Source organism: Tachypleus tridentatus, chromosome 4 (genome assembly GCF_004210375.1).
Source record: "Tachypleus tridentatus isolate NWPU-2018 chromosome 4, ASM421037v1, whole genome shotgun sequence".
Lineage (NCBI taxonomy): Eukaryota > Metazoa > Arthropoda > Merostomata > Xiphosura > Limulidae > Tachypleus > Tachypleus tridentatus.
Window position 1 is genome coordinate 21884310 of NC_134828.1, and position 13938 is coordinate 21898247.

General features: G+C 30.7%; 1 protein-coding gene across 1 annotated transcript; it reads right to left on the bottom strand.

Annotated features, from left to right (window-relative positions):
- Positions 1-2012: 2012 nt before the first annotated feature.
- On the bottom strand, positions 2013-12077 carry LOC143248651 (VWFA and cache domain-containing protein 1-like). Its single transcript, XM_076497174.1, is given in 9 exon segments — positions 2013-4581; positions 6470-6703; positions 8138-8283; positions 8845-8961; positions 10042-10157; positions 10599-10625; positions 10627-10686; positions 11549-11614; positions 11946-12077. Coding segments are annotated over 9 exon segments (954 nt in total). The 5' UTR covers positions 12054-12077; the 3' UTR covers positions 2013-4501.
- Positions 12078-13938: the final 1861 nt, after the last annotated feature.

A 13938-nucleotide genomic window follows, 5' to 3' on the forward strand; every position in this document is an offset into this window, starting at 1 on the left:
GTCCAGTATGGGAGCATTTTCTAAGATACCATTTATTGATGTTGTCCAGCAATCATTATAATTGCTGATTGGAGAATTCTCCATATTTTTGTATTGTAGTTTCAGATGGTTCTTTGATAAACATCTCACTTAAATTTTTCTTCAGTGCTTGTCTTTCATTGTACTAGCATCTGTTTTATTTGCATGTTTCATAACATGTAATGCTTTTACAGCAGTTTGAACCTTACTTTCATTCGCGACATCAGTGGAGTTCCTTTTCCTGAAGAAACTGTGACAAATACTTAAGGGTGTCTAGTGCAACCCTCATGATAATTAATTCCAATAAACATAAAGCTTTTTATTTTTTAACTTTCAGAAATGGTCCAATACATTTTTTTTTGTTTTCGATAGAACATGCACATGAAGACAGCGAACTTGAACAATCATATTGTAAGTAAAAACAGAAGTTAGATGCTACATCCTGATGTTGCTTTTCATTTTGTGAAGGAAAAGATAGTCTTGATAATTATTAAAAATTAATGTCTGCAAATTCAGCACCAATTACATTTTATATCTGCAGTGTAAAGAAACACTCCAAAAAACGTCCATGATCAGAATTTAACATTTGTCCAATTTCATGTCGGAAGAGATTGTTGTAACGTTTGGTAAACTTTAAATGTGATTCTGTGCTAACGTTGGTCTTAATCTTTTGCTTCCTATACAGTTTGGTAACATTTCTGTACGGTTTAATTCTGTCTTGATTGCATGATGTTGGAACATTTTGCAAATGATTAAATTTCCCATGATCACTTGCCATTTAGCTGTTTTAGAGTAGGGTTCTCAGTTTGTAGTTTATGAAGTCCATTGATATACATATTTATAAAGCTAATTTTGTTTTCACTGATGTGACAACATAAAATGTCATAACTTCCCAACCCTCCCGAAGGTTTTGAAACTGTTTAGAGCTGTGGAATCTCCCCATCCTTCAGCTGCACTGATTTGCAAATTGGTTAAACATACCCCTAGATATGTAAACTGCATTAAAAAGATTATAACAAAGACTTGCTTTTTTTTCTGGTCTGAAAGAAGTTATACTTGAGTGTTAAATCATCACTTTCCAAAGGATACTTTATAAGTTTTAAAATGTTAAATTTTGTAAGTTATATCTCCCCCCCTTCTCCTTGATAAGAAATATTTATATATTAAGAAATATTTTCTTATAGCAAAGCCACATCGTGCTATGTGCTTGAGTCCACTGAGGGAATCAAACCCCTGATTTAGCATTGTAAATTGGTTAAGAAATAGTTACCAAGTTCCTTCAAAGTAAAACGATCATATTTTTGTCTTCAAAATTTGTTAATTTTCCATATTGCATTTGCCTTTGCTGCTGTAATTGTTTTAGCTAATTACTTTTGTTAACTATATAATTTAAAGCCAAATTAAATTATACTTAATATTTTAGCTTGGATGGATTATGCATTTGCAGGCTTTACTTGGTTTATGTACAATTTTGTATTTTTATTAAAATTTTCTTAAAATGAAACCTTGTATCATTAATTTTACAAAACATGAACAAACCACAAAAGAAATTCCATGAACTGTTTTTTAATTAAAGACATTTCTGATAAAGCAACAGTGAAATATTCAAGTGAACTAAAATTGGAAGTAGCATGACATGCAAGTCTCTTATCTTTCTTAATTGCAACCATTGTAGACTAAGACTGAAAGTGGAAGTACATTATTAAAGACTTCAGTTGTACCGAACTTCTCAATTTTTCTCAGTTTATTGTTGCAAAGCTGCGCAATGCTTATCCTAGGGATCAAATCCCAAATTTATGCATTATAAACCTTCAAAGGTACCACTGAGAAATACTTTGTTTTAATACAATAACAAAATTCTGTAAAACGAATAGAATGCGTCTGGCCTTGTAAGCCTCGAATGTTTTATTTTCGGAGTTCCACCTTTTGTAATTCATCGGATCTGCTGTTATAAAAACAGGGAGAGACAATTTCAATTAAAAACTCCAGTCAGATAAAATATAAAAACAAACTTTACTCTGTACACTCTGACTTGCATAATTATTTCTGTACAGTATATCAGTTTTAAACTGGTCATTGTCACGTTCATCTTATCTGTACTTTCACAACATACAAACGAAACTAAATACAATTACATATAGTGAAAAATGAGCAACTTAAAAAAAAATTAATGTATTTCTGCAAATGTGATCAACTCAAAATGCCCAAATATACAATTATAATATTCTAATTAATATTAACACTTAAAAGTCACATTGAACTATTCCTTCCTAGTATTAATCAGGTGTACAAGTTATTAATACATGAGCAACAATTTTCATATATTAAAATAAACTTAAAGATGGGAATTTAATCCACAAATCTCCCTCCCCATGGTGATAAAATATGAACACCATAGAAAACATTTTATCTGGACTGAAATTAAGTATTTAAATAAACCTAATTTTACAAAAACCAAGAAAATAAAAACCAGAACGCATAAGATTTCATTTTCTACTGCACCTGTGTAATAAACCTTGCAGTTCAAAACAGTTTTCTAATCATGTAACAACTAGAAAATTATTGATATAAAGATTTTGTTTTACACAGAATTTCAATTAATCCCATGAATATTATATAAATCAAATACCACAACAGTTTATTGTATACATGTGAATTTATAGAACAAACTTTTTAAACATTATGATGGTCAAGAGTTACCAACTATGATTTATGAACTTTATAAACTAATTAAGCAGTTCACTTATAAGATTTTATAATTTTAAATCACATTTAAATAATTCAAAATCATCAGTACTGTATCTCAAAAAGTTTATCACACATATGTACATATTAAAAGGTCAACACATTCACAAGGTTGTTAACTTGTAGTCATTTTAATTCAAGATTTCTAATAATATAAATACTACACTTACAGATTATGCACTGTATAACAAATCCCTCTTGTCAGGATAAAAAATATTCTACAAGGAAGAACCACTAACAATATTTTAGAAGTTATATTTGGATCATTTCAGGACTAATTGTTTTTCTATTTATTACACACTAGTGGTAAAACCTTCAGGTATTAAAAATTGCAAACCAGTATTTTTGAAAAGCTGTACAGAGGTGTCTCAATCATAAATAACAGTAATTATGAAAGAAAGCAGTGTGAGAGTTCACAGCTTTTCACACAATAAAAAGTAGCAAAAAACAATGTGATGAGAGCTTGCTAATGTGGAATACAGATCATAGTTTAATGTGTAATATAGGTGTATACACGTAATTTTTCAAGAAACTTTTATAAGGAAGTAATGCACTGCATGTCAAAACTATTTTCTGTTGTAATTGGTATTTCAACCCAGCTACTTTTAAAAGAAACAAAACACAATTACAAATATGTTACCTATAATATTTGGAGGGAAGAACCTCCTTGTTTCCAAGATTAATATCATTAGTGTCTTGGCTAAATATATTAATAAAACTATACGAGTAATTAAATGTTTTTGTTACACATTCTATTTAGCCTAAAATTTCAACCAGCTAAAAAATTATAAACAGAAGGCACTACACAACAAATGGGAAGACCACATGTGATGTGCTCTATTAATTTTAAAAAAAACTGCATAGCTCAAACCGAAATAAGATTACCTTTCTAGTATTACACACATACACAACGTACTCCGGCACAAAAACACTGGATAGTGGAATACAACAAATGAAATGATTCTACAGAATGTTTCCTTTTGTACATAAGTAATTCACTTGTTTTATAATGGTATTTTCAGAGAATTATTAAATATTTTGTTTTGCGCAAAGATAATTTACAATGCATTTTATAAACTAGTTGTTTCTTTTTATATTCAGCTCGTAGAAGTAACACTAGTCAACCCGTTTCACAAGGAAATAAAATATGGAATCACCATCACTATTTTCTAGAACAGCACGTAAATATGACAAATGATCACAACTTGGCACCTGGAGACTAATTTGGTATGATTAGCATGAGCTGGAGACACTCCCACACTGAAATTGAGCCAAACAAATGATTGTAGTTTTTAGCAATGTGATTTTTATGTTCAGAAGACTAACCACTTGGTGTGAAAACAACATAACCCTGTACATTATTTACAGAATCAGCAAAGACCTAGTGGGTGTCCACAATATGCACCTGTGCATGAGTTATATGCTCACTATGGGGTGGAACTTCTGGTATAACTGTTTGTGATGGGTCTCTGAATGATGAAATCCCACCAGGCCAATGTCTGTTGGTTTGTAACCCAGAGGACCCATAGTAAGATATAGGTGGTGTCACGCTGTGAGGGTGAGGATGTGGCACGGGCGGCAGGCTCGACTACAACTACTCATTGACTGTTGAGACGCTGGGACACGGTGCCAATCTTTTCCTATCAATAATGGCTCAAAATAAGGTGGCATGTGTTCTGAGTCCTCGTGGGGAGTCATGGTACTGTACCCATGATCACTCTCACCACCTGCTGGCCTTCTATAATGCACTGCTTGCACGGTAAGGAGAAACAGGAACAGCATTCTCAAAACTTTGCAGTACTAAATTGGAATGAGCTACTGTGAAGAAAAAAAAAGGAGAAATTCCTTACTTTACTTTCAACACTGTTCACTGTCATTCTTACATATTAACACACTGTTCACTGTCATTCTTACACTGTCACTGTCATTATTACACAATTAACACTGTTCACTGTCATTATTACACACACTGTTCACTGTCATTATTACTTAACACACTGTTCACTGTCATTATTACACACACTGTTCACTGTCATTCTTACACATTAACACACTGTTCACTGTCATTCTTACACATTAACACACTGTTCACTGTCATTCTTACACATTAACACACTGTTCACTGTCATTCTTACACAAATAACACACTGTTCACTGTCATTCTTACACAAATAACACACTGTTCACTGTCATTATTACACAATTAACACTGTTCACTGTCATTATTACACGTTAACACACTGTTCACTGTCATTCTTACACATTAACACACTGTTCACTGTCATTCTTACACATTAACACACTGTTCACTGTCATTCTTACACATTAACACACTGTTCACTGTCATTCTTACACATTAACACACTGTTCACTGTCATTTTTATATATTAACACACTGTTCACTGTCATTTTTATATATTAACACACTGTTCACTGTCATTCTTAAATGTTAACACATTGTTCTTCATTCTTATACCTCAACACTGTTCAGTTATTTTCACATATTAACACAGTGTTTACTGTCATTTTTACATATTAATTATATCTTACATATTAAGACACTGTTCACTGTCACTGTCCTCAGCTTCTTACATATTTTTAACACAGTTCTCTTAAACTTCTGTTACATTTTAACACAATTCACCAGAACGTTTATCAAACATTTTGTAAACAACTTTGTTTTTGTTTGTAAATTTTTTTAACAGAAATAACTTAAAGGAGAAATGTGCTACACTCTTCCAACTAGCAGAGATAGTACTGTATACAAAGATAACACATTTAAGAAAAACTAAAACATATTATCTGTGTTCTATTTCTTTTTAATACAAGATAAAAAGCAAACCATAGGAAGCAATATGGGGAACACTAAAGAAAAAATATATATATATATATCTGAAATTGTGCTTTTTTATGTTTGGTGTTTTTTTGGGTCTGTTTTACATTTACTCTTCAGTTGAATGCACTATTTATTGTATTTTGCCTTCATAGATCAACTAATTTTGAATGCACTATTTACTATATTTTGCAGTGAGAAAGAGATAAACTAATTTTGAACGTACTATTTACTGTATTTTGCAGAGAGAGAGAGAGATAAACTAATTCTGAATGTACTGTTTACTTTATTTTGCAAATGAGAGAGATAAACTAATTCTGAATGTACTGTTTACTTTATTTTGCAGTGAGAGAGAGATAAACTAATTTTGAATACACTATTTACTGTATTTTGCAGTGAGAGAGAGATAAACTAATTTTGAATACACTATTTACTGTATTTTGCAGTGAGAGATAAACTAATTTTGGAATACACTATTTACTGTATTTTGCTGTATCATAGATCAACTAATTTTGAATGCACTATTTACTATATTTTGCAGTGAGAAAGAGATAAACTAATTTTGAACGCACATTTACTGTGTATTTTGCAGAGAGAGAGATAAACTAATTCTGAATGTACTGTTTACTTTATTTTGCAATGAGAGAGAGATAAACTAATTTTGAATGTACTATTTACTGTATTTTGCAGTGAGAGAGAGATAAACTAATGTTGAATGTACTATTTACTGTATTTTGCAGTGAGAGAGAGATAAACTAATTCTGAATGTACTATTTACTGTATTTTGCAGTGAGAGAGATAAACTAATTCTGAATGTACTATTTACTGTATTTTGCAGTGAGAGATCAAGTAATTTTGAATCCATATACAAACCAGGATGAAGTTCTTCATGAATTTCTGGTTCTTCTGGTTCATTATCCAGTTGAGCCATTGGAAAGGTAGCATTAGGTGCTGAGGGCATATAGTGAGGTGATGTACCACGTTGGACATGGTGTCGGTAACAGTAAAAAGTTAAAGCCAGAACCAGGAAACATGCCATGATTCCACCAGCTACTGGACCAACTGGAGTGCTTTTAATAGTTACCATCTCTTCCAGTGGGAGACCTTCTGGCCAGAAACATGGATGGATTAATGTACGCCCTCTACAGTTTGATATTCTAACTAGAAAATAATTAGAGCACTAAGCCTAATTTGCTTAGTCAGGACATACACAACATGAAAGGACCTTGAACTAAGAAAATAACACTGAAAGAATCATGGCAATGATTATATTTAAATTGTGTGGAAACACAGATTTGAAAACAAGTTTTTCAATCTGTTCTTCAGATCTCTAATACTTTACATTTTGATCACTGTCCTGTGTTTTTATTCTATTTTTTAAATATAACATCAAAATAACATATTAAACTTACTTCTAACTAAATCTTGCTATATCTGAATGAAACATTAGAACTCTGAAATCAAACTAGGAAGTAATGTTACAAAATATGCTAAGAATTTTTTAAAGAAAAACTGTTTTGATAACCATATTCAGCATGCTACATGTGAAAAAATTATAACATGCATATTTCAAGTTGTCCTTTTCATTTCTCAGTATTTTAACCAATCTAAAATTACTAGACTAAAAAACAATTCTGAGTGGTTAAGCTTAAATGAGGCTTAGCTTAAAGATGTTTTTTGTTCGTTGTTACCATAAGTTGATTTAAAATGTAAGACAGGTAATTTTTTAAATTTTTTTTTTCAAATTGCTTGGCAAAAAGTTTCTTTGAAATACCACCAGTTCTGTGATCCTTTAGACACACAACACTGTAAACCATAAATACAATTACTGTCAACACCTATTATGTGAAGATAATTACAGAAATTTCAAATCCTTCCACAACACACACACTTGCTAGTTGATGCTGACACTCACTGAAGAAGTTGAATCGACTGCTGCCAAGACTTTTATGTTTTTCCTTCTATTTCACCTCTTTGCCAAGTAAATCTACAAGTACTTCCATCCATGTGGATCAGTTTCCAATTGGTATTAAATCATTTTTTATTCTAATCCTCAATCTGGGACAACATTTTTCAGCGTTGTGTTTACCATGTTGTTGATGTATGCTAGTCAATAGTAAACTTTACCCTGCTAGGTTGTGTATTTATTAGCTTATTGTGAAGGTTCCTGGAGATGAGATAGGCTATGCTTTCAAACCTAAATGTATTGGTCAATCAGCATTTAGCTTTCAGTTGGTAATCAAGTGATAGCCTTCCACATCACTACAGGCTGCATGAATATTTGAGAAAACAAATTTCAAAGTTGGTAAACTTTATTTATTAGATGGGTCGATAGAAACAAACAAAAAAAAAAACCAGTCATAGTGCCAAAAAATATCTCAGTTGTCCCCGATTTTAAAATGGTCGGGTTACGGCACACAAATATTTTTAGGCCCGTCCTGACCAAATAATTAGTACACAGTATTCACAGGAAAAAACAACAACAATATATAACTGGATTTAATTCAACAAAAGTAAATATTAATAATAGTAAAAACATACCAATAATTTCGTCTGCATAGGGTGTCCTTGCACCCAAAACTCCCCCGAAACATTTTCGCTGTTCTACACAGTAGCTTTTCTTGAGCTGTGTCACACCATCAGTTTCCAACTGACACCATTCACACCCAAGTACACCAAAACATTCACTAGAAAAGTAATTATGGTCACTTTTTTAAGAAACAGTATGGAGTTTAAGTGGTAACAATTCTTACTTATCATAGAAACGTTAAGAAAGATCCAATGAAAGCAGGTAATCTGTACCACGCATTTATTATGTAATAAAGCAAACCGTAGGAAGGTCATAATAAAATAAATAACTTTATTTCTCAAAATGAACACATTCTTTAATCTTTGGAAGAAGAAAAATGCGTCATAAATTTTTTCTGCATGAATATTAATACAACAAAATTAAAATTGTCAATGTTTGATAATAACATTAAGACACACAGTCATAATATAAAGGCGTTTTTATTTTAGAATATATTTTCACAATCCTAATAAATTACATAAAACCAATGTGGTCTTCAAACCACTTAGTTCATTCAACTCTAAAGACATATGTTCAATCTAATATGAATAATATTTATTTAAGCAAAAGCAATTTAGATAAGAAGATAAATTAAATACATTATGAATATTCAAAATAATACAAAGTTAAAACTCCAAGCATGTAGCTTTCACATAAAAAATTCAAAGTGGTCTCTTACCTCTCTGTCATTCGAGCAAGACAGTGATTTTCGAAACATGATCCCAGTGAATCAAAATGTTTATTATCTACAAATGGCAATTCAGGATCTTCTGGTTCCCATGGACAGCTAGGATTTCTATTATTAAACAAAAATGTAACAGTATATTTTTTCCCTATTTTAACAGATTCAAGGCTTAACTTTTAGCCTCAATGTTTTACATGCACAAAAATAATTTACTTATAATAAATTTTAAAATTCCCTGCACAATACATTAGCAAAATAACTTTTTTCATTATGCCAGGGAAATCAAATTTATTCTCTATGATTAAATGGTTTGTTTGAATGAAATAATAGCAGGTTCATTTCTCCTTGTCTTAATATCTGAGATTATTGGCCTATTATTTCTGTTCTAAAAAGTAATTTTTGTCCATGAGAAAAAACACATACAGAATGTATATCATTATTCCTATATACTTTTCTACATCTTAAACTTTTAATTTTTACCTGCCATGTCCTAAACGATATGTCCTCAACTGTGGTTACTATAAAAATTGGTAGAAATGGTACTTTCCAAACGTGTTAATTTTCTAATTTTTCAAGATAGAACAAAAAACAAAACATTCACAATAATTTTCAATTTTAACAATTAAAAGTAATTTTTAACCCTAATCAGCATCGTTATAACAAATACTCTCAAAGAGAGTGTTAACATAACCTTAAATGAAAAAATCTGCATGCAAAATACATATTATTAAAATAAAGTGCAAAACAGATTTCTTAGTTACTGTCAGACTTATTGCACAGTTACCTTCATTAACACTCACTCCAATATCATCATTAAACCAACAAAATGTAACCTCAAATTACCAACAAGGTTTGTACCTTGACACCACTTCAGTAACATTTTTTTGTTTAATTAGAGAAATTTTCCTGACATACAACTCATAAAGAACATTTGAAAAAATGCTGTCAATACTACAGTCAATATCACCAATAACTGCTCTGCTTTCCTACAAACTTTAATTAGCAAATAAGAAATTTTATTTTGTATTTTTGTTCAGCACTTTATATTGAGTTGTTTAATTGACAAAAAAGAGCATAAATTACTCAATATGACATAATATTTGCCCCCTACCAGTAGTCGAGAATATATATAAAGTCAGTAATTTAAGGGTTAAAATCCTTTTTACAAAAGGCTTGTTTAAAACAACTAACCTATCTTCTTCATCCACAAGCTGACCTGTACACAAGTTCATTTCAAGTGGACATTCACAAGGGCATTCACATTCTTTCTGTTCCATTCGATGGCAGTTAAGACACAGTCTATCCGTCTAGAAGTAAAGAGAACAGATCTAATCGCAATCATAACAAAAAATACGAAATGCGAAGTTCTGGTCTGGTCACTGATAAACATGCTATCTTTGTGTAATAAGCCCAACAGGGTTATCACAACCTAAATTTAGCACTGTAAGCCTACATGCTTATTGTTGAGGACAAAATATTATACATCGTTTATGTACAATCAAATAAGAAAATGTATTAATATTTTTGTGAATAATTTATGAAAACATTACTTGATGATTTGTCTCTTTTTTTTTTAGTTAATTTTATTTGAAATTAAAATTACTGTTTTATTTAAAGAACACATTCGGTATTAATTAATTTCAGAATTTGGGTTTTCATATTGGCAAATTTTAATAACTGACCAGAAATCTGTATAAAATTATAAAGAACAGTGGAGTGTCGTTTCTAAGAAATAAATCTCAACGTACCATACTACATGGACAAAAAAGCTGTAACAGCCTCACAGGTCTGGTTCACAATCCCAAGATACAAGTTGGTACCAGGAATAAGTGTGATCTGTAAGATTCAAAACTCTCTCAGAAACATACAAAGAAACACTAAAAACAAATGAAACTAACACACCCACGTAATGTGCTGATAGTGGGAACATTATCAGCTATATTATGATACACAATTAATAATGTAAAAATTAGAATAATATATTAAAGTCAACTTCATTAATCAAGCATAATGTCCCACTTTTACATTATGACATACATACACAAACTATGTAACAAAATATGTGTTTACAGCATAATTACATAACATGGCCAACCTACAAGTATTATGCAACAAAATATACCTGTCTTATTTCTACGTTATGACATACCTACAAGTATGATACCATGAAAAATGTTTATATCTTGTTTGCACATAACGTCTTCATTCTGTATTATGAAATATTCAACTAACCTCAACACTTCTGGAACTAAATAATTAAAAAAAAACATACTTTCATATACTTGTAAACTGTCAGACTACAATATTTACTTGTAATTAATATACATAAAAACGGTTGACAATGACTGCAGAAGTTTGAAACGTTGTTCGCTCCTCTACACAGTGCTTTATCTATCCATACCAGCCATTTTTACATATATAATTTTCTCTAGAAGTGGGTTTTCTCGTCATCACAGATTATTACTTGTAATAATACAGCATACACTAATTTCTTAGGTGTCACCAATATAATGGTAAAAGACATTAAAGAATAAATACAACTTTGTAATTAATGTTTATAACTACACATAATTAACAGTACCTAACAATTAAAAAAACTTGACAGCTAACTTACTGAAACTTGAGAAAAACTACTAATGATGGAGCTTTGTGTTACTAGTAAAACACAACAACAACAAAAAGATAGATCTTTACTCACCTGGTACTTAGCACAATGTTCTCCTCGAACCAGGTTAGTCAACACCCTGTCTAATGCAACATCAAACTGGAAGAAATATGATATTTTTATTAATACACTCTAATAGCTAAAATAGCAAGCTTTCAGCTCATTAATCCACGCATAATATTTCATTAGAATTACAGTAACTTGTTTAGATTGTTTTCCTGAAGTAACTATTACTATTTTGTGAAATCTGAATGTTATTTAAAGCATTTTCATTAAATATACCTCTCTGTAGTAATATATATATATTATATATACACATATACACATACCCTTTATGGTTGAGTAGCTTTTTTCAGCACACATTACAACATGAGCACATGACAACTGCCAACATTTAAGTATTATTTACTTAGCAATCCCTTCATCTCACCTGATAAAATCTCTGTATCGTACGGTCACTGAAACTATTACACAATTTCTTCTTGACAAAGCCTTCATGATTTACAATGTCGTTAGCTACCAAAGGTTCCTGAAACATAAATTATTGTTGGTTTAATACATATAAGGAAAGGACTGAATCATAAAACATATGTTTCAAGTTTATGAGACAGTTCAATAAGTTCATAATGTTTACATCAAAACCTCTTGTAATTAATCCATTAAATTACAAAAATATATCTTTTCTGACAAACCAGAGCTGCCTGCATATGTATAAATTACTGGACAAATCAAAATTCAAGAAAATGATTTTAAATAATACACTAGTTTGTACTGTCAATGAAGCTTCCAAAAAATTACCAACATACATACATAGTCCAATAAAGTTGTAACCCACACTACTTAATTTTGTAAACCATTAGTAATTCTCCCTAAAGTTGGTTTTAGATGTTTTCTTTAACCTGTTCAGTGCCATATTACTACAGATAACTTGTCCAAGCCGATCAGTTACACAGTGCCACGGACAAGTTAATTCGTTCTCAATAATACCTAACTTCAATGCTAGATGTCAGCACCATACATCCATTTGACCTACTTACAAATTGTTTCACTTTCGATCTAAAATTGCATCATGAAAAAGTTACAAAATGAAGAAGCATTAGAGTTGTTTTGTAGCAGCTGAAATACTTGGCAGTCAAACAGGTTAAACACTTTGTTGTTTATGTGATAATTCCAGTTTTAACTCAAACTTTCAATTAATTGTTCTGGAAAACTGTAGCTGGAAAAATAATTCCACACACTTAAATGCTATATTCACATTTACAAAATAATATTGATTCTCACTGGCAGTTGAATATGACTCAGAAAAATTCAACCTTGGTCTTTTTTGGTCAGAATGTTTGGTAGGAGTGTAATTTTAGATTCATTCAAAATTATATATTTTCCTACTTTTATTCTTGCTACAAAATTGTAAATTAGTAACTCAATAAACAGCAAATTAAAACCTAATATGATTATAGAATAAACTGAATATTTTACATTCTGAAACATGTTGGCTTCTGTTATGGTGGTACTTAAAAAATAAATGTGACAAAACAAAAACTTTACACTCTTCACACATATAACCCAAACCAGTAGTAAGGATAGAACGCTAATATATCTACTGGTTCATGAATAACAATATTCAACCATTTTCAGTTAATTAAAAATAAACATGACAAAAAAAAGACGTTTTACACTTTCAAACATTTAACCCAAAACAGTATACAGATAGAATGTTTATATTTTAGTGTTACTTAAATAACAAAAATTTCGATAATTCAAAAAATAATCAAATGTTTGTCTGAGATGTTACTATTAAGTTTTGAAGTTTTTATGATAAAGAATGGCTGTATTCTAAAACAGACATACCCTTGTGTGTTATATGCTGCTGTTCAATAGGTCCATGTCCATTTGGCTCAATAAGTCCGGGTGAGCTATCAAGTAAGCCTTTATCATCCATGATGAAACATCTGATCAAAAATATTTCTCATAATTTTGGATGCCAATATATTACACTGAATGAATTATCCAAAAATGCAATTCCTTCAAATATCAAAGGTATATAGTACACCAACCACACATATTGTACATAAGCAAGAATCATATATAGATTCTTGAAACAAAAATACCATATATTTTCAAATGTATAAGACAACACTCCTATTTTCAAAGCTATCTTCAGGAAAAAAACAATATTTTTCACAGTTATCATTTATTTGTTTGTTCAACATCAGTATAATTTTTTGTATTATTCTTTATAATGCTTCAAAAGTTGTGTTGATAATAAAATAAAGCATTATTCATTCATTATCAAAACTTCCAAACCTTCTTCTGCATCACTGGAAACAAGTTCTGAAAGTTCACTGTCACTTGTCCCTAAACAGTATCATCTTTGGTGCCATATTAAGGCAACTGGGCCGCACCATTACATTTTTTTTTGGGAA